Source organism: Trifolium pratense, linkage group LG2 (assembly GCF_020283565.1).
Source record: "Trifolium pratense cultivar HEN17-A07 linkage group LG2, ARS_RC_1.1, whole genome shotgun sequence".
Classification (NCBI taxonomy): Eukaryota; Viridiplantae; Streptophyta; class Magnoliopsida; order Fabales; family Fabaceae; genus Trifolium; species Trifolium pratense.
The window spans coordinates 32,281,012-32,307,467 of NC_060060.1; the positions used below are offsets into that span (position 1 = coordinate 32,281,012).

Here is a 26,456-nt window from a genome sequence, read left to right on the forward strand (position 1 = left end):
TTCTTTTCTTTTCTAAAACATCATATTTTGTAATAAAAATATATATTGTGCTTAAATAAACTTTCAAAATATTTCTAAGTTAGCATATATACATGGAGTTTTCTAAGGTTGACCACTTTTCCCACCATGAATCATATGATTTTTTTAAATAAAGATTAACCAAACAATAAGGAGTTTGCTAACACAATCCGTCCATTATAATGACCAAACCCACTATAGATTTGATTTCCGATCAAGCCAGTATGACTGATCAATCTGATCCAATTTTAATGGATGGTTTTCACAAAAACAACCTATCACATTGCACTAATATGTCACATTACAACTGCTTAAAGTTTCTGCACAAATATCTACATGGACTAAAACTAAATGTCTGTATAAAACTGTTATATGTTTGTTTTTTGTGTTGAATAAACTATTATATAGTTGTCGCATAGTAATTAAATTATTAATATTATAATATAGTTAGTTTATATATTTATCATCAGTTATAGGGTTTTACAAGATACTAAACAGATCTTCACCCATGCTTCACCTAGCAAAAACTTGTTCAGAGCAGATACAGCTTTCTTCCACGTGACTCTGACACACAATCATTTAGGCACACTGCCTTCTTCTAAAAGCAGATTGATGATAGACTTGATGATCTCATCATTTAGAACGATCACATTCTGAAAGTAAACAAAATAATGGTATTGTTACTACAACAAAACAAACAGCATTATGTTACCATACTGCACATGTGACAGAAGAATATAATCTTGAAGTTAATTCAACCGAAACAATAATAAGATTAAGGTAGACTTTGATGCATCCAACAACATGGATAAGAGAAACAGTGTGGGCAATGGGAAGGCTTCAAGACAATTCAAAATATCATTAGAAATGGAATGTAGCTATAAAATGGTACCTCCGGTTTCCTAATAAGCTCCTTTAGAATGGAATGTAGAGTCAATCGTAGCTCCTTGAACAACACAGCTATTTGGGCGGGTGCATTCAATTTTAACCATCCATCGATGATGACCAGTCCAGTCTATTGCGTAAAGGAAAGAAAGTTAAAAACAAACGAGAATTGCACTCTTGAAAGAGCAGCATGGTGGACCAGCAATATATAAAAGATACTTTTTCCTGTTTATTTTTAGGAAGACTATGGGCCCGCTTGGATTTGGCTTATTTTTTAGCTTATGAAAATAGCTTATACAAATAAATAAAGTTTTATGTTAATTCATAAGTTTTCACTAACAAAAATTGTATCTTTATAAGCTGTTTTATCATAAACTACCTTAAAAAACTTATAATAATACATAAAAGCTTATTTATTTGCATAAGTTATTTCGCATAAGCTCAAAACTAAGTCAATCCAAACGGGCCCTATATAAATTTAGAAAACTAAAGTTCAAAATAATAACAAAACTGATATAATAATGTAGTTCCTGGTGGACCACCAATTGAGGTATAAGGGGTCCATCTTAGCATTGCCATAAGCATCATTTATTAGGAATAGAGTAACAGAACATGTACCTGATGCTGAACATTGATTGACCCTCCAAAGAGCAAAATTGAGTATGGAGAAATGACTGAAGTATCTCGTAGAAATACTTTGTTCGTTTCAACCTGACAATTTTAACTTTACGTCACTGACAGGTAATCGGATTGATTATAAATGTAACAAGATTGACACATATATTTTATATGTTGTTTGAGGGGGAGTTTTGGAATTAGTGTAAATAGGGTAATGATGCAATTCCAGTAATTAGGGGAAAAAATAAATCCTTGTATTTATGTCTCTTTATACATTCTCTTGCGTGTAATTGATATATGCAATTGAGACAGAAATTCACTTTCACAACATATCAAATTTGAGATTATAAGAAAAGTTACCCATGCACATAAATTTCTCTAGAAGGAACATCCAAAGTAGTTAAGGGTTTATTTTCAATAATTTTAGAATTGTAAATACATACTGTTGTGTGTTATAGACAAAAGGCGTGCAAAAAAAACACCGAAAAATCAATTAAAGAAACCACTACCAACTTTCGTGAATAGCAGACAAACCAAACCGAAATTATACTAGGCAAATCCTTACAAGCAGCTAAAGCCTAACCTAGAAGATGCCAATCCTTCAAACCAAACCTAAAATGATATTGGGCTAGGGTTAACCGCAGCTGAAGGTCCAACTAGAAGGTGCAATATCTTAAAAGCAAACTAAAACAATACTGGATCAGTGCTAACTATACCAGAGCTAGCCTAACGAAAAATTAAACCTGATGGTAATGTCGAAGACATCACGCCTTTGAACCAAATCAGAACGATAGCACCAAATAAGCACCAGGCTGAGGTTTAGAAAACCGAGCAGCAACAGAAACACCAAAAATAGAGAGGCACAAACAGTAACACGCTGATCAGGAGGCAGCAGAACCACACTGATCGAGTGGATGAATTAGATAAACGACCCCCAAATGAACCGAGGAAGCACTAGCAAGTTGAATGGCACCACGGTATTGCAAACGGAGCTTCGGAGGGTGGTGCGTGCATTGAACGCACTGAAAATAATTCTTGCAAGTGGTGGTATCAGTTGCTGGAAAATTCTTTGGCAGCGGCGGACAATGACTGATGGCATTGGAGGAGGCATGAAACACGCCGGGAAAAAAGGATGACCGGTTGAAATAACAAAAAAAGGAAGAGGGTTCAATTGAGTAAATTTTAAATACAACTGTTACTACATTCACAAACTTTCAAAAATTCGGGAAGAGAATTAGTGACAAGACAAGTAACGGAGGATAGAACCAAGCTCTAAATATCATGATGAAATTATGAGTTTTAGACAAAAGGAGGAAAGAAAACATAAGAACATTGAATATAATAGTTAATAACTTGATAAAAAAAAATCTAAATTAAATATACTTGATATAAAAGGGTGAACACTAATCCGTATTTATACTTAATAACTAGATACAAAAGACTAAACGCTAAATCCCTATTTATAAGGATACATAGACTCAATCCTAAATAAATAGAGAAATTAGGTCTCTCTAACATAATAAGAAATAAACTAAGATTATAAACAATGGTTAAGTTTCCTATTTATATGGTTATAAACAAATCCTAAGAAATAAACTAAGATTCTCTAATATAATATCTAACATTTTATAAGATATTTTCTTATAATATCATGACTTAATTGCATATCTGGTCCCTTGTGTTTACTTTAGGTTTCAATTTGGTCCCTTACATTTAAAAAGTTTCAAGTTGGTCCCTTACGTTACAGTAAGTTAGTCCTTTTAGTCCAATTTCTATTTAAATCGTCCACGTGGCTAATAAAGTTGCATACATGGACAACTTAGGAGGGTGCCACGTGGAAGTTTTAAACGAAATTAACTCAAGATTTGACGGAAAGGACGAACTTATGTTGACATCAATAACGTAAGGGACCAACTTGGAACTTTTTAAACACAGAGGACCAACTTGAAACCTAAAATAAACGTATGGGACCAAATATGCAATTAAGCTTAATACCATATACATATTATCACATGACATTGATTTCAAAGCAACAAATAAATGAACAAACCTAAAGAGATAATACATTTCTAAATTATGAGAAGAAATATTTTAAGCTAAAAAGGAAACTTAACAAAGTTCTGCAAAAACTTCACAAACCTTTTCAAGGAAGACAAGAAACGGGTACTTGAATACATTTGTGTTACTGTTGATAGAAGATGGGTGGAGATGAACTTCTCTTCTTCCATCAAACCAGACTGTACGGCTGGAATTCGCAGAGCTAGGAGACCGCTTAAGGCTGCTGAGAGCTGCCGCAACAATACCTTGTTCACCAGCTGCTACATTGGGGTATAAACCTGCACATAGTATAGCCTGCAAGGGTACACTTAGAGATCTTTGCTTGAAAGAATATCTGATGGTTATATTTGCTTATCATTACTTCAATATCACTACTAACTTCTGTATATGATAGGTCAGGAAATAAGAGGGTCTACAGAATGAGTGGCCTAGCACAAGGACTGACCCTTGTCTCAGAAAATAATATAAATGATGTAACACATAAGTGATGCCCAACAAGCATTTCCCATAAAGGACAAATGGATTACTCTTTCAAATGATATGTAGTAAGAACTACTATTAGTATTCTAGATATGGAAGACAGATTGCATAAAAAATAGTTTCAGGGACAAACAAAGTGAAATCCAAACAAAGATATAAATATTCAGATTATCATGGAAAGACCCAATAACAATTGGATAATGTAACAAGCCTTTCACTTAAGCGGTAAAATGATTACTTATATCAATCCCTCAATTTAATTGTTACTTTCCTTTCAATGCATGCTGCAAACTAATAACAATTAAAGCTGAGATTTAAATTAGGGATATTTGGAATGGTAAAAAAGGAAATATACTTCCAATCTCAAGGGACAAAGTGACAAATAATCTCTGATATATGTTGTAAATATTAGACTGTAAATAGTAACATTTGTAGTTATTTTACATTAGAGCTTTGGTGAAAAAGAAGCAAGCATTGCCTAAAAGTTACAACTAAATATATCCAAACCATACCTTCAGAATTGACGAGTGATGTGCATGCATATTAAATGGTTGTGATGCGTCAGAAAGCCACCTGTCAAGAATCCCTATCTTTTTTCCATCCATCTGAAGTGGTCGTCCAGATTATAAATCAGAGAAAATTACAAACAAAGCATTCTCACTTATAGTCTTATCAAAATTTTGACAACACTTAACGTAGAAGACATGTATAGGAATATTTGTATTAATGTAAACACTCTAATACAACTTTCTAAGTACTGTCGACAGTAAATATATTTTGTATTTAATATTTGTTATTTATTACATTGTTATTCTTTCCGTTCATCAGGCCTTCATAGTTTCCTTAGATAGCCTAGGCTGAATCACGTTTCTATTTGCTTTCTTGCATATATACTAGTAAATACAATGTGAATGATGAGTGGAAAATGTTCACATTTATGTTGGTACCAGAGATCTTTGGTTCTTCACAATTTTTGTTTTTAGGGCTTTAGTAGATCTGAGCGTTGGACACTTGTATATCCAATCTCTGATGTGAGAAGTAGAACTGCCAAACGTTTTGAATACCACTGACCGGTCGGCTGCCAAAGTGTTGCTGCCACACATGTTTCCACAAGCACAGATGCTTGCCGGCCTAGCCCATGACGTCCATGTGCTGGCATCAAGGCCTCCATTGTGCTTGTTGGCTTCTTCTTTCTGTTTTGGCCTCGTTGGCTTCTGGGTTTTACAACTTTGTTTGCGAGTTTGGAGGGGAGGGGAGCGGAAGTGAGGGCTTTTGGGGGAGGAAAGTAGAGGGAAATCTTTCTGTTTTTGTAGGGAATGGTAAACGAATTCTAACGGAAGGAAAACAAATGAAGAAAACAGAGTGATCAGCCACACTTGGTCGTGCCAAACTGTATTGAAGCAAGCTAAAACATTCAAACTAGACACAAGGAGACTGCTTCAAACCATAGAATGATCGATAAAGCGGACATGCAAGGAGAGAGTCACCGAAGACAATAAAACCTAGAGGTTGGTCCATATCAACTACTTCCTATAATTTACTCGTTCTTTAATGAATCATCAGCAAAAATTAACTACTATCCTATTTAATGATAGTATCTCTAAAATACACCGCATTTAATTTAACCTTTTGTATTTCCAATGAACTGGAGTATTACTTATGGAGGGTAACTTAGGCAATGAACTTAATTTTTTTTTATTGAGATTGCATGAACTAAATGTGATAAACTATTTTTCTATATATGCGTGATTTGATCAATTTTTTCTTATATAATTCCGGCGGAGTATCATACAAGAAGGCACTTTTAGTATCTAGTTGGTGAAGAGGCTAATGCTATCTCCATGGTTGTTAAACGCATGCTATAGATCGTGAGATCGTACGATTTTACGCGACAAACACAGTCCACCGTGCCGGAGCGGTCCAGAGATCGGAAGAAACGCCGGAGCGGTGGGATCGCCGAGGAAGAGCGTAAAATCGTGGGCACAGCGATCTTCCTCGTGTCGTTCCGATCAGTTCTGTCAAAGGCGCGACCCATTTCGCACCGACCCGATCCGGTTGACTCGTTTCTGACCCGGGTCTAAAACCACCAGCCAACCCGAAAACGACCCGCTTCAACTCGGAAACTTCTCGTTTTGCAGCGAAATAGGAATACGCATTATTTCACATGGGGAATCGGTGGGTTTAATGCATTCCTCTCTCCCTAATTCACTCACCTGCTACCTAATCCAATTAATTATTCATAATTATCATTCAATTCTATGCTATTTTCGTTAATTATTCATAATTCCATTAATTATTCATAGTTATTCATAATCATCATTTAAAAGTCTAAGCTATTTTTTTATTTTTTTTGGAAGTAGAGTTAAGCTATTTTAGTTATGTTAAAGATTAATGAAGTTTTTATATTTTGATTATGTTCAATATTAATAAACTTTTTATGTTTATGAAAATTTGTGGGATCTTACGATCCTTGTTACGATCCTATGATTTACGATCTTTCTGTACCCCAACGATCTTTAGTGGGATCCCGATCCTGACAACCATGGCTATCTCCATAATCTAAACCAAAGATAGTCTTGTCACAAGGTAAGGGAACATGGTCATAACTCATAAGTGCCATTGGACTGTAATGCGACCATTTCAGCCAGCATTGCCTAGCGCCAGCTGGGATCAGCCATGGCTTTACATGTAGACTTAGGAGTACATCCAAAGCAGAGACATAGGATGAAGATAAACAGTCATACATCATAGAGAGGATTAGGATAGAGCACAAACATATAGCGGAATTGTATCTATTCGTTATTCTTAAAAGGTTGTCGAAAGTATTTCAATTTTAAAATTTGGGATTATTTCTATATAGGAATCGGAATATCTTATTTGCATGTTTGGCTTTGTTGGGTGATTACAAATATACCATCAGTGTAAGCATATAAGACTCTTGATTAATAATGATATGAAATCAATATTTCCTTTAATAGAAAGTGTATTGAGACATGAGTAGAATCACTCCACCCGAGACCTAGAGGAGTACCCCAGGTTTGTGGGGAGTACCTGCCAAGTGGAGCACTCTTGGAGTCTTGGTTACCCATCCTACTTCATAGACAATACTTAGTAAGAAAAGGCAACAAACCTGATTAAATTTTGGAAGAGTGATGAGACCAATGTCTGCTAGCAAAGTTCCAAACTGTATCCTCATCTCCCTGACATACATATAAATCATGTATTTATGAAGTGTTGCTAAAGAAAATACAATTTAAAAATATAAGCTTTGGCATGTCCTTGACATACATTAATGTTGAGGTTCCAGAGACCCAAATAAATTATACATTAAATCACCATTTCAATATACTTGAGTAAATTTCTTTGAGTGTATCATGGTATAATAGAAGAATAAATTGGCAAGTTTCCATACTTATTAGACACATTAAAGATGAGTTTATAGTCCACATTAGATTTTGTCAAAGAAAAAGCCACCTCTTAATTGCTACTGATAAATCACATCATATTAAAAATAAGGTGCATGTTATGGGACCCCTACACATGTACTTATATTAACATTATAGAGCATACACCTTTAAGTAAACAGCGTATATAAGTATAGGGTGTAAAACCCGTGTCGTGCACCAGCTTTCATGTTGTTTCGTTTTCCATCTTTTATGTTAATTGTTGTAGCTTTATGATGTTTTTGTTCTAAATTGAATAAAATCAAGGTGCAAGTATTTGTAAGATTTAACTGATGTTTTTAAGTAATAGAGAATTTTTTGTCGATTTTTATTTTAGGGTTGCCATGTTATTATAGGTACAAAGTTTCTACCACCATTTCACGGTGACTAATCTCCGTCAAAGAATCTGTGGGGCACACAAGGTGGGTTCTCACTTTCTCTCAGTTTGTCTTTCCTTTAATGATTACATAACTGTAATATTTTGGGGGTAATTCTGTTGCATGGTGCATCAAGGAGTAGCAATACCTATTGTATCTCCATCCTGATTTCATTAAGAAATAATACATTTTCTCCAATCCTAAAATATATAATTATTCTAACCAGGAAACAAGGATCACAAATTGTATTGTAATATTTATATGTCCATTGTATGTAAATTCAACCTTTGGTGTTGATGAAACTAACAATTCAACATTTCTCCTTTTTGCTTATTTGTTACATATACCATTTATTTTATGGTGGAGGACGTTTTTTTTATAGGAAACATAACATTACTAATCAAATAATATAATGGAGGGCAGATAAAGAAGAATTGTTAAGGAACGAGAGAAGAAAGAATACTAAGAGGTAGCCGAGAGATGTCTTAAATGAAAAATAGTAAAATGGTTAGATGCAAGAGTAAACATATAATAAACAAAAGACTTTTTTGGAGTTTAGTCTCTTGAATAAGATGCAGTAATAAAATAGAATACCATATACCTTATCATAAACATTACAGAGCTGCTCAGAAAATATGAACCGCAGAATTGCTGTGCAGCTTTAGGTCCTTTCTGCAAATGTCAATGTAATAAAGTATTTTTTGAAAGAAGGCAATACTATGATGAAATATATGTCTTGCAAATATGATAATTCTCTTAGAGCATCCACAATGGAGCTCTCCATTTTTTGGTACTTGTCTCACGTGTATACATCACTTATTTATAATTTTTTAATAATAGTACTTAATAAGTACTCAATCCACCCACTTGGGCTGGCCTAATGATGTTGGCTTGGGACCTTGGAGTTTGCTCCTCTCAAGGTCTCAGTTTCGATTTCCCCTTATGCCAATTTTGGTGGCCTAGTCCATACAAAATTTTGCTCTACCTTTAAATGGGAACCCCGCAAGTGGAGAGTAGGATTGGACCCCTCAGATTAGTCGGTCCTTAGGCCGGATATCAAGTTTTCAAAAAAAAAAAAGTATTCAATCCCTCCAACCCAACACCCTCTAAATGGGTCCCACCAATAACTCTACATCATTATAAATGGGTCCCACGAAGATATATCTTAATGAGGAGAGATAAAATGCTTATTGTAGAAGTTGTACCTATTATATACTCAATTTTGTTTTCCTCCAATGGGCGTACCTAATAGGTATCAATGCTTAAAAAATAGGAACTCCCCATTAGAGATGGTCTTAGAATTTGGGTTGGGCTTAACTCAACTTACAAAACCAGCTTGTAAGGTGAGGTCTACCTCCATTTATAACAAATTTTCAGGCCATATCTCATCCAATGTGACTTCTCAACAAGCTCTTATGCATAGATTCATATGCATTCTTACGGCTAACAATTAAGTATATCCACAGCTAAGTCTCATGATGATTATGATAAGCAAGGTCAGTTTCTCTATTTATTTACTTATTTTATCTGTCCCTTATTATAAGAACCCTAACAAAAATCACGGGTATTAAGAAAATATGTGCGGGTATTACTATATTACTATGTGGAAAATGTATTTAAAGTTGATTTTTCAAATTCCAATGCAAATTGGTGGTATTAATAAGGGTAGTATTTGGAAAAAGAGTAATAAATGCATCTAGAAATTTATAGAGGGTCTTATATTTAGGGACAAACTTTTTTTTGTAAAAAGGTCTTATAATTAGGGACAGAGGGAGTACTTATTTTCCCTCACAAGGACACTACTTATTGGTAAGATGCATGGTAGTCTTTTCTACTTATAAGGCTGCTTCATATGCAATCCCATTTTTTAGAGCATTAGTAATAGTGAGAAGGCAATATACGTAAGATAGTACATGCCTCAACCAAGGTGATCTTAAAATTAATTACCGAGGTCGTGCCTAAAAAACAAATCAGAATAACATACTGACCTCATTAAAAATAGTCTCCCATCTTTTGTATGCTATCATCATAAGCAAATGATCTGATTGCCTATCAATATCATTCCCGTCACCGGGCCCATGTTGCTTATCATTCAACAATGTTAGTTTTGCTCTTTCGACATTCTGCCTCTGAAGATAGACCAGCAACATTTAATTCAAAGTCAAATACATAGTTAACCAGACTAAATATTTATCAAAGAACTAATAAGATAGAAGACCTCATCTTTGGGATACACAAATGGAGACTTGTAACTTAAAAATGCGGAAACTGAAAGAATAGGTGACAAGCAACCAAAAATTGCACCGTACACCATCATCTGCAGTCACAGAAACACCATCATTAGTGGCTGGCATAGCAACCTTATATCACTTGAAAAGAGAAGAATAATAGTAGGCATAAGGTCTAAATTTATTTTTCCAATTTTCAAGTACCTAAGGTGTAAATAATATATAGGCTATCGAGTCTACCCTAAATAAGGAAAAGGATTTTACTAAAATTAGAATAAATCAAATCCATTCTAATTATAGGAAACTAAGGAGACAAATCTATACAATAATAACGAGAACCAAATCTGCTTATTATGGTAAGGATGAGTTAAGCCCAAAATAAAAACCTAATATGGTATTAGAACCTATCGATTCGAGCCACCCACCAAATTATCCACACATCAAGCCCAATAGTACAGGGCATGAGGGGTTTATTGAAAAAAAAAAACACTCAAATCTCACATTGAAAAGACCCAAAGACCCTTGATGCAAGATTGTTAGTGGTAGAAATGTTTGGATAGAAGGGAGAAAAATAGAAAGAATAATTTTTCTGAATGTGCTTGAATTACTTTACACTTAGCAGCATGTTTATAACCCTGGTAATTATAAAGATAATAAACGAAAAAGCAATTTACGAGAGTAATTAATCCAACACTATTTTCTAAGATACATTGAACTTAATCTACTCGCTATACAGTGAACCTTAGCTAATTGAAAAATGGAGTATTAATATGTTTTAATTTCCAATAGTTTTAATTTAGGTGAAGAAACTTGAAAAGTTAAACAAAAAGACAAACATCATATAAAAATCAATGTATTATAGAGAGATATGGCTGCGTTGAAAACAGGAAAATAAAAAAAAAAACTTTTTAATCCTTTGAAGATAAGAGGAAATAATAATTTGTGCACACCTTCCCAATTAATACATCAACAGGTAGTTTCGCCAGATGATACCCAAGAGGTGTCAGCTCTTCATCCCCTTCAAGAGCACCGACCTACAACATTTTGGTTTCATCATAAGAAAACATATACAAAAATCAGGAAACATTTTATCTATCATATTACATAGTTTTGCAAACATGTTATGACTATTTATAAACATATTTCCACACACACGGCTAATTGGAAATGGAATATTTGTTTCTGGTGAAAAAAAACTACATGGATGAGAAAAGATATTGATGTGGAGTTTGAAAATTTCTCAGAAAAACAAAAGGAACTGAGTTCAATTGAATTCTTTAGGTTATTGATAAACAGAAAAAGAAAACCACATTTGAATTCTTTGGTTTATTAATAAACAGATAAAGAAAACCACATTAAGAAACCAAAGACCTATCAAAAGAACAATTATATCCAAAGTTAATGAGGATTTTCAAAATTCCTTGTCTCTATAGATCAAATAGGAATTAGGGAGTTGGAGGAGAAAGATAAACATTCAGCCATTCATGACATCATAATTGATAGAGACCCAAATATGAGCGATAAAGTAAAAGGGTTATTATTGTAATAAGGAGTATGGTGAGGTTACATGGTAAATAAAGAGTGGATTAAAGATGCTTAGATGGCAAGTTTGTTATGCCTTAGTAGTATACTATATATATATATATAGTGAGTAAGGGAAGTGTGGGATTACGGAAGATTTCAAAGAAAGAGTGCTCTCTTTCTTTGAGGAGCTTAGCTCCAAGGGTAGATTGGAATTCATTGTTGGAACCCGGAAATGCAAGTATATCAAATAATGTGTTTATTGACTGAAAATGGAACAATAAAAAATACTGTAGTAAAATGAAAGAAAAATGCAGAAGGAAATGAATTTCAATCTACCCTTGGAGCGAAGCTCCTCAAAGAAAGACAACACTCTTTCTTTGCCTAACCATAATGTTTCCAACTAAAATCTTCCATAATCCCACACTATATACTACTAAGGCATAACAAACTTGCCAACTAAGCATCTTTTAATCCACTCTTTATTTACCATATAACCTCACCATACTCTTTATTACAATAATAACCCTTTTCCTTTATCCCTCATACTCGGGTCTCTATCAAAAGAAAAATTAGATAGTGGTATAATTTGGACTCCATATGTCTCTTCCCAAGGCAACCTTGCAGATCAACTAACTAAGGGGCTGAATAACAATTTTTTAGTAATATGTATTCGGCTCATGAGCCCATTAGGTTGGAATAGCCTATATAAACACATTAGTGATTGTACATTATTCATAACTTGAAATATAATAATATTCAGTTTTCACATTTTAGAATCTAAAAACACCAAATTAAGGATTAAACGTTGATGCAAATCTTTGTAGGGGCTAATCTTGATAAGATATATTATATCTTCCACGAGAATTTATCGTTGCAAGTAAAGCACAACCGCTTTTCCCGTCGCAGTTGCATTTCTGCGGTTAAAATTTAGGGTTTATGATTTCACTACTACACGCCCACCCAAAAACTTTAGGCAACTACCCCTTTACAAGGGGCAAACCCTAGATTAATCCCTCCAACATATTAAACCTTGTAAAAAAAGGCATCGGAAACAAAATTTATAGAAAAATAAAAACTCAAAATAATTCCTTCGTGTAATTTTCTGTGCCTATACTCAGAGGTCAGAGCACATAACATTTAATTTATAATGGTGTTTACATCGAATACATTTAATGCTTAATGAGTAAGCAGTAACCTAGGAAGTTGTATACTATAGAAACATTAACAATCAATCTAGGAAGTTTACATTTAAAGGAAAATCCACAGATTTACTTAATTCTAACACATCAAAATCAGTGAAAATAAAAAAGATCAGAGTACCTCATACAATAGAGACATTGCCGAATCCATTGCTTCAATTTTTGGAGGTTCTAAAGCCTGTTAATGGAAATATATTGTAAAGAGTTGTCCAGATAAACTGATCACATAATTTTTTTAAATTCTAAAAAAAATTGCTTACCATAGACAAAAATGGCTTGATATATCCAAGAGATAGTAACTTAATCTGCAGACACAATTCAACTAATGGCATCCGAAGCATCTCTGGAACCTGGATAAGAACAATATAACATGGACACACAAGGAAAATAAAGGATATTAGAATGATGGAAATACAAAACAAAAGACAATTGTTTTGGCAATTCATTCTCAAAATCTTAAAAAAGAGGGAGACTGGGTATTTTTAGAATTATAAATTTTAAAAGTTAAAAGCCGTGATTTGCATTTTGCTTTCTTTTCTGTTGCAAAATTATGAAACGGGGAAACAAAATGTAAATAAGGAATCATTTTTTAAAATTATTAGCGAAAACTGTAGAATTAAGGAATAATATTGTAAAAATTATTTCAAAAGATTTTATTAGGATACAAACACAAATTTGTTCAAACAGACAATTCTAAATCTAATTGGCCTGATTAATGGAAAAAGACAATTGTTACAAATAATTAAAAAAAAAAAAAACCATATTTACAACAAAAACATAGCAACAGTAAATGAAAACATAAAAGCAAACTAAATTCAAATTAAAGAATCTATATTTTTAGAATTCACGGTACAAAGAAACATAGTAATCAAGAGAATCTGAAATATATAATCTGAATAATGTTCATTCTAATGTGAGAGGTTACATCAGTGAGTAAGTCACAAAAATAGTTGTAACTGTCATAAGCAGTTAAAGCTATCAGTAAAAGAATTCTGTTAGTAAGTATTCTTTTAAGCATTTTCTTTCAAAATGTATACCTGATAAGGACGCATGAGTTTTTCAAATCTATAACGGGTGTACAAGCGAAAGCAAATTCCAGGTTTTACACGTCCAGCTCTACCCTGACGCTGCCTTGCATTTGCTTGAGAAATCCAATCTTCAACCATGCTAGACAATTTCTAATATCAACCATAAAATCAAACCAGATAGTAAGGTGTTCTATTTTCTCATTCCACGCATGTTAAGAGTAAGACCGGCCTGTAACATGTGCAAGGTGTCCTATGGAGCCCGGACTCCATTTTTTTGGGGCCTAAAAAAAAGTATATGGTAGTAGGCCTCTAGAAAAAATTGAAAGGTTGATTTAAAAAATAAAAATGGTAGTAGGCCTCAATTTGAAGTCTTACTTGCAGTCTACCATGTTACAAGAAAGACTTAATGACTTCGCATTGATAGCAATTGAGAATGATCACTTGAATAATATACAATATGAAAATTTGATTGATGAATTTGCTGCAAAAACTGCTAGTTATTAATGCTAGTTACAATTTAAATGAGAATTATTCTTTTCGAATTTTTTGCGTTTTTTTTTTTATTAAGAGGTACATTTTTAATATTCAGAGCTGGACCTCCAAATAATCGGGACCAGCCCTGGTTAAGAGTTTAATACTAATTTTTTTGTTGTAATTCTAGCTCTGCAAAAGAAAGTGAAATCGGTAAACAATAAAAATAGTAGAATAGAACAGATCACTTCCATTTCAACTATTTATTTATTTAGACCAGCAAAATAACTAAAAAATAACAATGAGGATGGGAACATTTCAAGACTTATTTCCTTTAGGTGATCCATTGCATCCCAAGTACTGCAACAGGTGTAAGACCTTAGATTAGGAATCTATGATTTAATTTGTATTATATTCATGTATAATACTTCCCCGACCCTTCGGATACTTCCAGTTGTATTTCACATGTTCTTACTTCCATTCAGTGAACTTGTATACCAGTACCATAAAAATAAATACATGAGAAAAACTTATCATCTCAACAATGACTCTTGCCACCCAAAAAATTATTGATTCTCTCTTTTAATTTAATATTTGTGTTTTAATATTAATTATTGTACCCTATTGGTATCTTACGATGTGTTTTCAAATTAATATTAATTTTACAAAAAATTTATGTGTTTGCACTATAGTTATATCAGGACTTATAATTTTTAATTTTTTCCCAATAATTGTATCCGTATTGTACGATATCAGTATCATACTATGTTTTAGTGACTCTGATTTCTAAATAATTTATTCATGTATACACTGTCTGTCTTTTGTGGTGTCTCATGTTTACAGGGAGGGAAACCAATGTGCAGATAGACTGGCTAACATTGGTTTAGGCTTGAATAGCTTTACTTTTTGGAATGAGCTTCCCCCTCAAATTTCTTCCTTTTTTGTTGACAATAGATTGGGTAAGCCTTGTTTTCTAGTCCCCCTCCTTTTTTTGTATATCTCTTGTCTTTCATGGTTATATATATTTTGAGGTAGTAATTCTTTGCTACTCCTCTTTTTTAAAAATAAAAAAATAAAATAAAACTGTCTGTCTTTTAGCGCATTAGATTTTGATCCAGAGAGTGTAAAGATTCATAAGGTAAAACAGCAAGCAAAGAAATTATTAAAAGGACGCCACAAGAGCATACCTTCTGCGGATTATAACGATTCTCCTTATGTTTTCCACAGTCAATTACATATATCACATCATCTATTGTTATGCTGGTCTCTGCTATATTTGTGGCTATAACAACCTAGAAGTACAATAAAACATGATTTAAGATATACAAAGATAAACAAAAACCATTATAGTTTTTAGAGTATAAGAAAATAACTATTATTATCTAAATAATCTGATAATCTAACATAAGATCAAATATATTATATTTTCTTATATTTTATAAAGGGTTAAATAAATTTTGTATCCCTACAAATATCCCAAATTTTATTTTTAGTCCTCTAAAAACTTTCAGTAAGTTTTGGTCATCCAAATGTTTTTCATCACGACTTTTGGTCTAGGCTTTTAAGTCAACTTATGTGTACTCTTCACATTTTTTTAATGATTTTTGTATTCATATTTATAATATTATAAGAATTTGTCTGACAAAACTTTAGAATTTTTAAACAAAAGATGAACTAAATATGAATTTTTTAAGCGCCAAAAACTACAAAATTCATATTTAATTCATCTCTTATTAAAAAATTCTAAAGAGAAATTTCTATAATGTATTAAATATGACTGCAAAAAATATTTCAAAATTTTGAAGGATACACATGAATTGACTTAAAAGTGGGACCAAAAGCGGTGACGGAAAACATTTGGATGACCAAAACTTGCTGAAATTTTTTAGAGGGACTAAAAACAAAATTTGAGACATTTATAGGGACCAAAAATTTATTTAACCCTTCTAAAATAAATAGTAAACAATTTGCAAATTGAAGACATGAGTTTGCAGTGTTCTAGACTGTTGCTTCATGAGCATGGAGAGCTTCAACACTAACAGTGATTGACATGATGACGACATGATTTTCTTCCAAAAGACCATCAAGAAGATCCTTTGTTGAAATTGGATTGCCGATGGAAACAAGTGCGCCAAATACTGCCTATGGACTCTAATGTGAAACTTCTATGGACCCTAATGTGAAACTTCTATGGACCCTAATGTGAAACTTCAACAAAATCAAGAGGAGGCACATCTTGACCCAAGCCAAATCAGGAGATTAGTGGAAAAATTGAATAATCTAACACTTTGAGCAGACCAAATATCTCGTTTGTTGTCAGTTTGGGTCAATTTCTAAATTCACCTTGTGATAGCCATTGGAAATTTGGAATATAGTAGATTAGATGTTGAGGTATATTAAGAGGTCACTTAGGAAAGGGCTTATTCATATAAATTGAGGTCATACCAATATCATTGGATATGCAGATGCAGATGCAGAATGGGTAGATGATACTGGTGATAGGTCTACTTCAGGCTGTTGTCCCACACTACTTGTGAACTTTTGTGGTTTGAAACACTTACTCAAAAGAGATGAAATTTTGTGAACTAAGACCTATAGAACATATGTGTGATAATCAGTTGGCATTGTATCTTTCTTCAAATCACATCTTTCATAAGTGGACTAAACACATAAAAGTGATTGCACTTCATCAGAGAGAAGATCCTATCAGGCATCATTAAACCTCTTCAGTGAACTCCAATAATCAATTGGCCGATATCTTCATGAAATCTCTACAAGGACCTCAGATTGATTTTATATGTAACAAAAGGAATTGGATGCATATTATTATATATATGCCCCAAGGTATCATGACCTCAGATTGACGTTATATGTAACAAAAGTAATTGTATGCATATTCTTATACATATGCTCCAAGGTATAATAACCCTCGAGCAAGGTATTTGCAAAGTTCTCCTTAATGAGTTTTAACAGATTACTACAATATTAGTGTTTTATAGTACTAGTTAATATACTGTATGGATCAAACTCACCTTGCGTATATTTCCTGGAGGGCGTAAAAACACCTTTTTCTGTTCAGTTGACGCAACTGACGAATGCAAAGGAATAATCCAATCAGAAGATGGCCCACCAAATTGGTACGACGCTGCTAACTTATCATGTAAGTGGTTTATCTCAAACACTCCCTAACAAGTCAAATTACAATGAAGATATATTACTATATAAGAAAATACAGGTATGCGTACCAGCTCAAATGAAAACCAAATAGTCTTACCGGTAAGAAGACAAGGATGGAACCCTCACCACAACTTTCATCAATGTAACATATTAGATCTTCAATAAGATCGTAATCGATGACATCCTCATTTACTCTTTTCTGAATAATTTTTCTGAATGGTCAAATTAGAGGTTACATTATAGGTAGTATGAAGATTCACATTTTAAAAGAGACTCACCAGATTTTTTTGGGCTTGTTCACTGTATGACTGATAATAACTAAGATCAAAATATGGATTAAAAAGTTCTTCAGAAAGCACAGACTCATCACCCCATGCAGATAAGACTAGATTCTTCTTCCCCCTGTTGTTTGTCACATGAGCTCTCTGCAAGTTCTGAATTGCAGCATTTCATTAAATTGAGTAAGGGTAATCTGTATAACATCTGGGTTGATTCTTCAATGTAAAATTTGTACATTTTTTTAAGAAATATCCTTAGTTCTAAAATCGGGCCAGACAATAATGCAATTTTTATTAGCAATCTAATTATTACAAAGTGTGGAGTCAACTTGAATTACAGAAGATTGAAGATGTTTGTGTGGATTTACAGTTGAACTATGAATAACAAAAATGAACTACACAGCTGTGAAAGGGAAACACACACACACACACACTCCCTCTATTCCTTAAAAGTGATGAACCATTTTTTGTTGTAGAATGTGCTTATTTTATTAGACCCCAAACATTACTACAAATAACAAAAAAAGACGTTGATGGTTATTAAAGGATAGGTCCAACTACACATTAATTAGTGGAGATATCCTCGTCTAGGCTAGTGCCTATGTTATCTAATGTATACCCTCACCACACAGTAATATTTCCTTGTAACTATCCCCTGAAAATCAGAAACTAACTAACAGAATTAGTTAGTGCAGTAAAGCTTACAAAGGATCTATAAATGGATCTCACATGCATTGTAATAGCAACAGAATTCATAAATGAAAAATTGATCAAGATTCAGTTGAATCACTTTAGAGTTCTCTCTCAGAATCCATGAGATTCTCACAAAGTTAACAATGGTTTACCATGAACAAATAACAAAAAGAGAAATATAGTGGTGCTTTGCAAATTCACAAGGTTCACAATAGCTTAGCCAGATAGCTGGAATGATCATCAGGCTGAGATAATTTTAGTGGCAAGCAAAACAAGCTCCTACTTATAACACACTTTCAAGTCATGTCTCATCCAATGTCGGACTCTCAACACTTCCCTTTTTATCCTGGATCCAATGTTGGGGAGCTATATTGTTAGACCCCTTGTAACAGTAAACTATTTCTTTTCCTAGTTTATGAGTTAATTCCTAATTTGTTGTATTGTAAAAGAACTCATTCACCGTTCTGAGTTAACAGTCCAAAGATTATTATAAATAAATTGTTGTTTCTACTAATTTTATCAATATAGATACCAATTTCTCTGGTCTAGTTCTATTAGCTAGAAGGAATGGTTAAACAACTATAAATCAGATAAATTATAACTCAATTCAGCAAAAATGATCTTAAGAGGCTGTAGATTACCTGTCCTTCGGGAAATGTTTCATATGTTAAAGAAGCTGGTGAATCTGAAGCAAGTCGATAATTAATCTGATCATATATATCCTCAAGAAAGTATGTTGTCACTGGATGAGTCCTGCCTTCTGCAGTAACTACAGGGCAATGACCGAAGTATCTTGAAAATAAACTTGAATCCACAGTTGCTGACCTGATCATTATGGTTGTAAGATAAAAAGGAAGTTGAGCTAAAAAAAGCCTAAAATAGACTACTAATTCTTGGAACAAATTTAAATACTTAAAAGCATACATTAGAATGACCTTGACTTTTGAAGAGCTTTCACTGGACTGCTTCTCAATTAAATTCTTTAACACAATTAGAATAAAATCGCCCTGTAACAAATTAAAAAAAAAATAAAAAATGAGGTTAACATATTTCTAAGAAAAAGAATAGATTATTATCATAAGATGGTGAAGAGATAAAGCACCGCGAGTCCTCTATAAACCAAAATATATTTCGGAAAAGTTAAGGTTACAAATTAGGTAATTTCACTTAGCTTACACTAGTAATACTACATTAGTTTTTGACATAAATATCAGTATGAATATGACTTTTGGATGATTATGTTGTATTATATATACACAAAATAATATTAAAAGCCTGCTTTCTTTCTTTCTTTTATATGTTCCCTACCAAAAACTATTTCAGTTTTTCTCACCTATCAATGGTAGCATCCTTAGATTGATATATGACTTAAATACTTATGCATGGAATTCAAGGATATTGTTGAGATTCCCACATCGGATGTGAGATGGCCTGAACACATGGGTTTATAAGTAGAGCCAATCATCACCTTACAAACCGGTTTTGTAGGGTTGAGTTAGGCTCAACTCAAAATTCTAAGAGATGTCTTACAAAGAACCACACATCAAGTCAGATAAGGCATAAATAATGGAAACCATGTCACAGTGTAAGATTCACGCAAATGTTTTTGTGTACCATCCTAATTGGTTTAACTGACCAATAAAGACCTTTCATGAACTTCATCAACTATGATATGAGTAATGCCCGTCAAGCTTCGGTTCCCCTGCAAAATGAATAAGGTAAATCATAACATAAAATTTAACAAATGAACAAGGTAAATAATAACTTTAAATTCAATATATAAAAACAAATATAGCTCGGTATTGAAAATAGAGTGCGTTGACTTTTGTATGAACATACCACTAGTCACAACATTTATTTTATATTTATTGAGTTTTATTTTTATTCCATAAATCATTCATTCTTAATTTGTGGAATTTCTTTATGTACTATCTCCTATAAAAGGAGCACTCTTTCATTGGAATAAATATACTCTGAAATTATAGAGTACTTTCAACATTTACCATTAGAGTAATGTAGTTAGTTGTGGTTAACTATTCTCCCATAACTAAATCTTGATTAATCTTCCATATTATCAGCATATAAATAAGAATCGTATCTTTCTTTGTTTTCTATGCTTTTCTTGAATAACTGAATGTTTCTTCAAGTTTCTTCTCATTGAATAGTTTTTGTATAATAATAAACCTATTAAACTCTTCAAAAGAAATAATGTACCATTAATTTTCTCAGAAGGATGCCTGTTGTACAGAACAGAAGCCTTGTTTTTTCGTTCCTGACATGAAAATAAGCAGTCAATAAACTATTACTTATAAGTCGTATATAACATAACAAAGAGAGAAAACATCTCACATTCGGCATATGGGGTGGGGGAAAAATATACAATGTAATTAGCATTCCATTACATAATACTTTCTTTATGTCACTAATTAAGAATTTTCTATACAAAAGGATCAAGGTACTGCATGTGCATTGTTAAACAATCTTAAAACCTTTTAAACACTAAAAATAGTACTCCCTCCGGTCCTTTTTATAAGAAAAAAAAAGTGAAAATATTTTTGGTCCTTTTTATAAGAAACTTTGACCAATTTTTAGATGTATTAGATGTTTAATTTCATTTGTGCCCTTATTTATTATGAGAGAGAATATTAAAAATAAGTAAGTTAGTGGAATTAAAAGTGATTAAATAGGGGTATTCAGGGAATAACTTTAAATTTATAGGAGTATTAAATGAAGACAACTATTTACAATGTGTTTTCTTGGCCTTGGTGATTTTTTTTTTTTTTTGTTCTTATAAAAAGGACTGAAAGGGGTATTTAGTAGCATAACATAAAAATATTTGATGAATGGCAGTTACAAGTTGATAAGAGTGAGTATAATACTTCTCTCATCTCTTCTATCTCACACAGTATTGCAAGTATTCTTTGTTATAGCATTTTTTAAGACACTGTTATGTGGTACCCAGAGCTTTTTTCTAGGGCTTCATGCTTGGCCTATTTGGTTCAATAAGCAATTTGTTAATTTTTTTTTTTTTTTTTTTGAATGGCAAACAATTTGTTAATTATATCCATCACTTTAAAACAAAATGTTGAATGGACAAATGAACACCTGGCACTATCTAGACGAACTTGATAACCAATCAAGGAGCCATCAGAACCTGGTGAAGGTTCGCACCGCTCATCGGCTACCCTTTCAGCTACGGAAATAGCCTAAAACATAAACAACAAATAATAAGCTTGTAAGCAAGTCCAATCTAACATGTGAAAAAGAAAGTTAAAACATGAGATCACAAAATTTAAATTATAAGCATGTTGAGACAGAGAGAGATAGGGGGAGGTGGGAAGCAAAAAAAACCCATGTATTTCACAACTAAGCTATGTTATATATATTTGATTCAAAAAAAAAAAAAAAAAAAAGCTATATTATATATATGGATATTCAATCCTAATAAACACACAAAGAATAATAGTTACCATATTTAAATTTTTTAAAATACTGGCTATCATAGTTTCACTATTTCTAAGCTCCCCTTCAAGTTATATATATATAGCTTATATGAGGACCACTCAAAGACTTTGTAAAAACATTTTCCGATTGGTCATTTTAACTAACAAAGCTAGTGATGATATATCCAGATAAAATCTTTTGAACTGACAAAACTAGCGATTATATCTTCAAACAAAATCTCTAACAAAATGGCAATATATCTCAATGTGATTATTCTCACGAAACATTGGATTTGAGGCAATATGAATTGCAACTTAACTATCACAAATAAGTGTCATTTGTGTAGCCTCCCCAAATCTAAGCTCCTAGGGAGCTGTTTGAATAATATGAACTCACAAATCGCTAATGCCTTGGCTTAATATTATGTTTTTGCACTTGGCATTGCAACATTTCACTTTTTACTTTTTGGAGATTAGGTTTTCCCCAATCAATATACTATACCTTGATGTTAAAGAGTCTCACATCGAATGAGAAATGGTCTAAAGATATATTTATAAGGGAGGCAATCCTCTCCTTACAAGCCGGTTTTGTAAAGTTGAGTTAGGCTCAACCCAAATTCTAATAAGCTTCTACATGAAGCTTAGTCAGAGTTGTCAAACTGTTACAGAACCAGTTTTAACAGTTACAAATTAGTTACAAGTTGTTTCACTATATAACAACTAATTGAATGTTAGTTGAGACTATATACATATCTATCCTATACAGTAAATGCATGGATCTTAATCTTATTTTCAACAATGGCAGTGTCAATTTACAGTTTAAAATTGCAGAAGATATACATTGGCCAAATATGCACGTAGAAGATTTTGTACTTACCGCTATTCTCCTTGGTTGTGTGCAAATAATATTACAGTGTCCACCATGTCCGGACTCAATCATCTCATCCAATATGAATTGAGGAACCTACATTAAAGTCAATCTTAAAATATTATGCAAACACTCTAACTCGAAGGGGGAATTTGCCATCTACAATCAACTATACTCAAATTCCTGAAGCAAGAAGAATGCAATTGACGACATAAAGTTTTGATATGATGTGTCAAAAAATCACAACCTACAACTGAAATGTTACCTGAGTTGTTTTTCCAGAGCCTGTTTCCCCACAAACAACAAGAACATCATTTTCCTTTAGAATTTGCAATATATCACCCTTTAGTGTGGCAATAGGAAGTGTAGCTCTAAACTTCAACATATCCTGGAACGAAAAATATATCTAGGTTAGTACAAATTGATATTTTTCTCCAAATAAAGGTCAATCAATTGTGCCTAGGGAGGATGGAAATGTTGAAGGTGCAGTAATGGAAGTGAAGGGCCTAGGACTAGAGTGAATTAAATGATATAGGATTGAAGAGTAATGTGGCATGGATCCATGGTGTCTCAGTTGATTATAACGAAAGGTGCTTATCTTCTCTATGTTTGGTTTTATAATTTAAAGACTTCATTTGGAAACTAATACAATTTTTTTCCTTGTCAAAGATGTGATGACCAACTGAATAGCCCCTTGCATGGTGCAGGATATTACTTTAACCCCAAGTTTCATAATACTTGTGGATTTGAAAATGATTATGAAGTTAAGAAAGGATCATACAATTATATAGAAAGGATGGTGGAAGACATCGACGAAATAAGTCATATTGATTTCTAGATTGAGGATTCCAAAAGTAAATCAATGTTTGCTATAAGAGTATGGAATCTGACATATAGTTCATCTGATTGTTGTGTAATTGGAGTGCCTTTCAGATGGTAAGCCCCCCAATTTATAAAATAATCTGTATTTTGTTCTTGGTTTATTATGTATCAATTGACTTTATAATTATTGGTCCACATTAACAAAACATAAATAAATTAAAAAAAACTGTTTAAAGCAAAAGATCATGAATGATGTGGCATCTGTGATGGTTAATTCAAGAATAAACACAAGCAAGTTAGAAAAGCAATTGACTATAATATTGAGAAGCTTTCTTCTTATGCTGATTGGGTTGTGCATGATGATAGATGGTCCAATTGTAGTTGACTTGGTTGAAGTTGGAGAAGCTAGTGGTGGTGGTGCAAATGAATTGAGGTTCCTAATGTTGATGAAGATGGACATGGAAATGTCACTGATGAGAATGAAGATAATATGGAGGATGATCATGAATATCCCAAATGGGAATTGATTAATATACTAGACTAGATATATAGAATTGTAGTTTCTAGAGATGTAGAGATTATGAACTTGTGCCGTCGAATAGTGTTATGTTTTGGATCGCAATCTTATGATTTTGAATTTTCAATAAACTTAATTTAATGATGTGACTTCGAGGTTATTTTCTTTTATGTTATTTTTTGTGCACATTTAATTTTGCATTTTAGGTAGGATCTTATGATTTGTGTTGCAATCTTACGTTCCATCCAAATCTAATATTAGGTTTTTATACTGCGTCTAACTCATCCTTACAAAATCGGCTTGTAATGTGAAGGGTGTCACATTTTATAATCTTTTTCCAGGCCTTGTATCTTTTCAAAGTGGAACTTGGATTTTTCCCAATAAACCCCCTCACGTCTAGAGCAGTATTGGGCTTGATGTGTGGATAATTTGGTGAGTGACCCGAATGGATACACACTTATACCATATTATGTTTTATATTGGGCCTAATTTGTCCTTACAAAAACGGCTTTTAAGGTGGGGGTGCTACTCTTTATACACCTTCAGGCCTTATCAGTTTTCAATGTGAGAGTTGAGTTTTTCACACTAGGTACTAATACAGCAATAAGAAAATCAGAGTCGTTATATTTTCTGTCACTTTTTCCTCTGAATCCACAACACAGATATGAAGTACTAATACAGCAATAAGAAAATCAGAGTCGTTATAAGAAATCAAACAAAACACGTGCTAACCTGGTATCTTTGTGTTCCCATTTTAATGTATTGCGCCTGTCTCAAATTAGTACTCTCCAATTCCTTACTGTAGGTTCCTCCTGCAAAATATAATTCTAAATTCGTGACAATCAAAAGGTGACACCCACTTAAACTTTAAGCATTGTATTTGTAAAATGTTATTCAATTACAATCAAAATCAAAAGGTATCAAAGTCTTCGCTCGTAAAAGATCTTTCATGTCTCATAAGTGTATCAATAGCATATTTAACCAGCAGCTATATAAAACTTACATATCAAAATAACAATCTCAGGGAAATTGGGTTAAGTAGCTTTTGAGATTCTCTATTCTTCTGCTTCCTATGCTTAGTGTTCATTGTACTTAAAACATAATATATTATTGGTTATGAGATAACTCAGTTTCTGTCTTCTTTCTATCATTTGTTTTCACTTTATATATTTCTAATATACTTCATCTAACACCTTCAAATTTGACAGAGTTATGTCACAATAAATCCTACGCCGGGATTTAGGGGACCATCTATAGAAAGTTCATTATATTCATAAAAACACAATTCCCATTTATTTTCTTGCTATTTGTACTTTTATTCCTTTTATTCTCCTGAATGGCCATATGGTGTTCTTGATTTGTCCCCAAAGCCTATCCTTTAATTGTATTCATTGTTGATGGAAAAGTTAGGTTGGCTACGGATAATACCCACAAATATATTGATAAGCAGTTATAGTTTATAGAGTAATTAAGGGCCATTGGTTAAAGATTAAATAAAGTGATTGTGATATTCAATAATAGAGATTAGATTTTAGAGATTTGAGAGTTGGACCAAACTCAACCCTACAAAACCGGTTTGTAAAGTGAGGATTGTTACTCTTAACAAAAAAAAAACTTAACTTGTTTTATGTTTGTTTATCATATGAGAATAAATTATTTTTTAAAAACCACGTTATCGAAATGATTTTCTAGAGAAACTACTCAACAGATTCTAGTTTGAAGCAGTTTTTACTTTTTGTATTTCTTCAGATTCTCATTTTTTTTTAAAAAATCTTTAGAAACAGGTAAAAACTTCTAAAAGTGATTTTTTTCACCAAAAAAAACCGTAACAAACGGGCTCTAAGTAAACCAGTTATACTTATGAAATCCAGATGTTTCTTTCAAACACTGAACACGTGTAGATGTTAATATTACCAACCTTCAAGAAACATTTAGTTTCAAAAATGGCCAGGCTGATTTAAAAAAACATCATCACAAAAAATAAGCAGAAAAGAAAAGGAACTAAGATTCCAAATCCAAATTGATTTAGATAAGTGGAATAACCTACTCTGAGCAAATGATTGATGACTATCAATGGTTGAACTTTTATTTTCATCAATTCTACCGTTGTTTTGAGGAAACTTATAGTCTATAACATCAGCAGATGCAGTTTCACCAGAGCCATCGCCACTTAATATTGACTCCACAAAACGAGACTTATGATCTTCCACACTGTCTTCTAGCTTGGTCAATGATTCCCCTGTAAGTTTTAAATTTCATATCTTCTAAGAAACTTTTATATTGAAGAGATAAAGTGTTAAATATGTTTAGTCTCTATAAAATCACCTTT

At 32.8% G+C, this 26,456-nt stretch overlaps 1 protein-coding gene across 4 annotated transcripts in view; it reads right to left on the bottom strand.

Moving 5' to 3' along the window:
* Nucleotides 1–277: 277 nt before the first annotated feature.
* Nucleotides 278–26,456, bottom strand: part of LOC123910522 (DExH-box ATP-dependent RNA helicase DExH7, chloroplastic-like) — a 32,929-nt gene continuing 6,750 nt past the window's right edge. The window contains exons 9-34 of one of the 4 annotated variants that reach the window (XM_045961663.1): nucleotides 26,175–26,366; nucleotides 24,860–24,939; nucleotides 23,054–23,176; nucleotides 22,798–22,884; nucleotides 21,583–21,683; nucleotides 20,692–20,749; nucleotides 20,114–20,179; nucleotides 19,402–19,484; nucleotides 19,119–19,302; nucleotides 17,785–17,931; nucleotides 17,604–17,705; nucleotides 17,362–17,514; nucleotides 15,517–15,621; nucleotides 13,868–14,008; nucleotides 13,091–13,180; nucleotides 12,952–13,008; nucleotides 11,058–11,141; nucleotides 10,098–10,196; nucleotides 9,868–10,008; nucleotides 8,481–8,551; nucleotides 7,190–7,259; nucleotides 4,572–4,664; nucleotides 3,661–3,873; nucleotides 1,522–1,614; nucleotides 911–1,033; nucleotides 278–671 (exon numbers count right to left, since the gene is read on the bottom strand). In XM_045961663.1, coding sequence (XP_045817619.1) covers nucleotides 594–671; nucleotides 911–1,033; nucleotides 1,522–1,614; nucleotides 3,661–3,873; nucleotides 4,572–4,664; nucleotides 7,190–7,259; nucleotides 8,481–8,551; nucleotides 9,868–10,008; nucleotides 10,098–10,196; nucleotides 11,058–11,141; nucleotides 12,952–13,008; nucleotides 13,091–13,180; nucleotides 13,868–14,008; nucleotides 15,517–15,621; nucleotides 17,362–17,514; nucleotides 17,604–17,705; nucleotides 17,785–17,931; nucleotides 19,119–19,302; nucleotides 19,402–19,484; nucleotides 20,114–20,179; nucleotides 20,692–20,749; nucleotides 21,583–21,683; nucleotides 22,798–22,884; nucleotides 23,054–23,176; nucleotides 24,860–24,939; nucleotides 26,175–26,366 — 2,834 coding nt within the window. In that variant the 3' untranslated portion in view covers nucleotides 278–593. Of the gene's footprint in view, nucleotides 672–910; nucleotides 1,034–1,521; nucleotides 1,615–3,660; nucleotides 3,874–4,571; nucleotides 4,665–7,189; nucleotides 7,260–8,480; nucleotides 8,552–9,867; nucleotides 10,009–10,097; nucleotides 10,197–11,057; nucleotides 11,142–12,951; nucleotides 13,009–13,090; nucleotides 13,181–13,867; nucleotides 14,009–15,516; nucleotides 15,622–17,361; nucleotides 17,515–17,603; nucleotides 17,706–17,784; nucleotides 17,941–19,118; nucleotides 19,303–19,401; nucleotides 19,485–20,113; nucleotides 20,180–20,691; nucleotides 20,750–21,582; nucleotides 21,684–22,797; nucleotides 22,885–23,053; nucleotides 23,177–24,859; nucleotides 24,955–26,174; nucleotides 26,367–26,456 lie in introns of all 4 variants that reach the window. The other 3 variants (XM_045961662.1, XM_045961661.1, XM_045961660.1) reach the window with 3 other exon arrangements.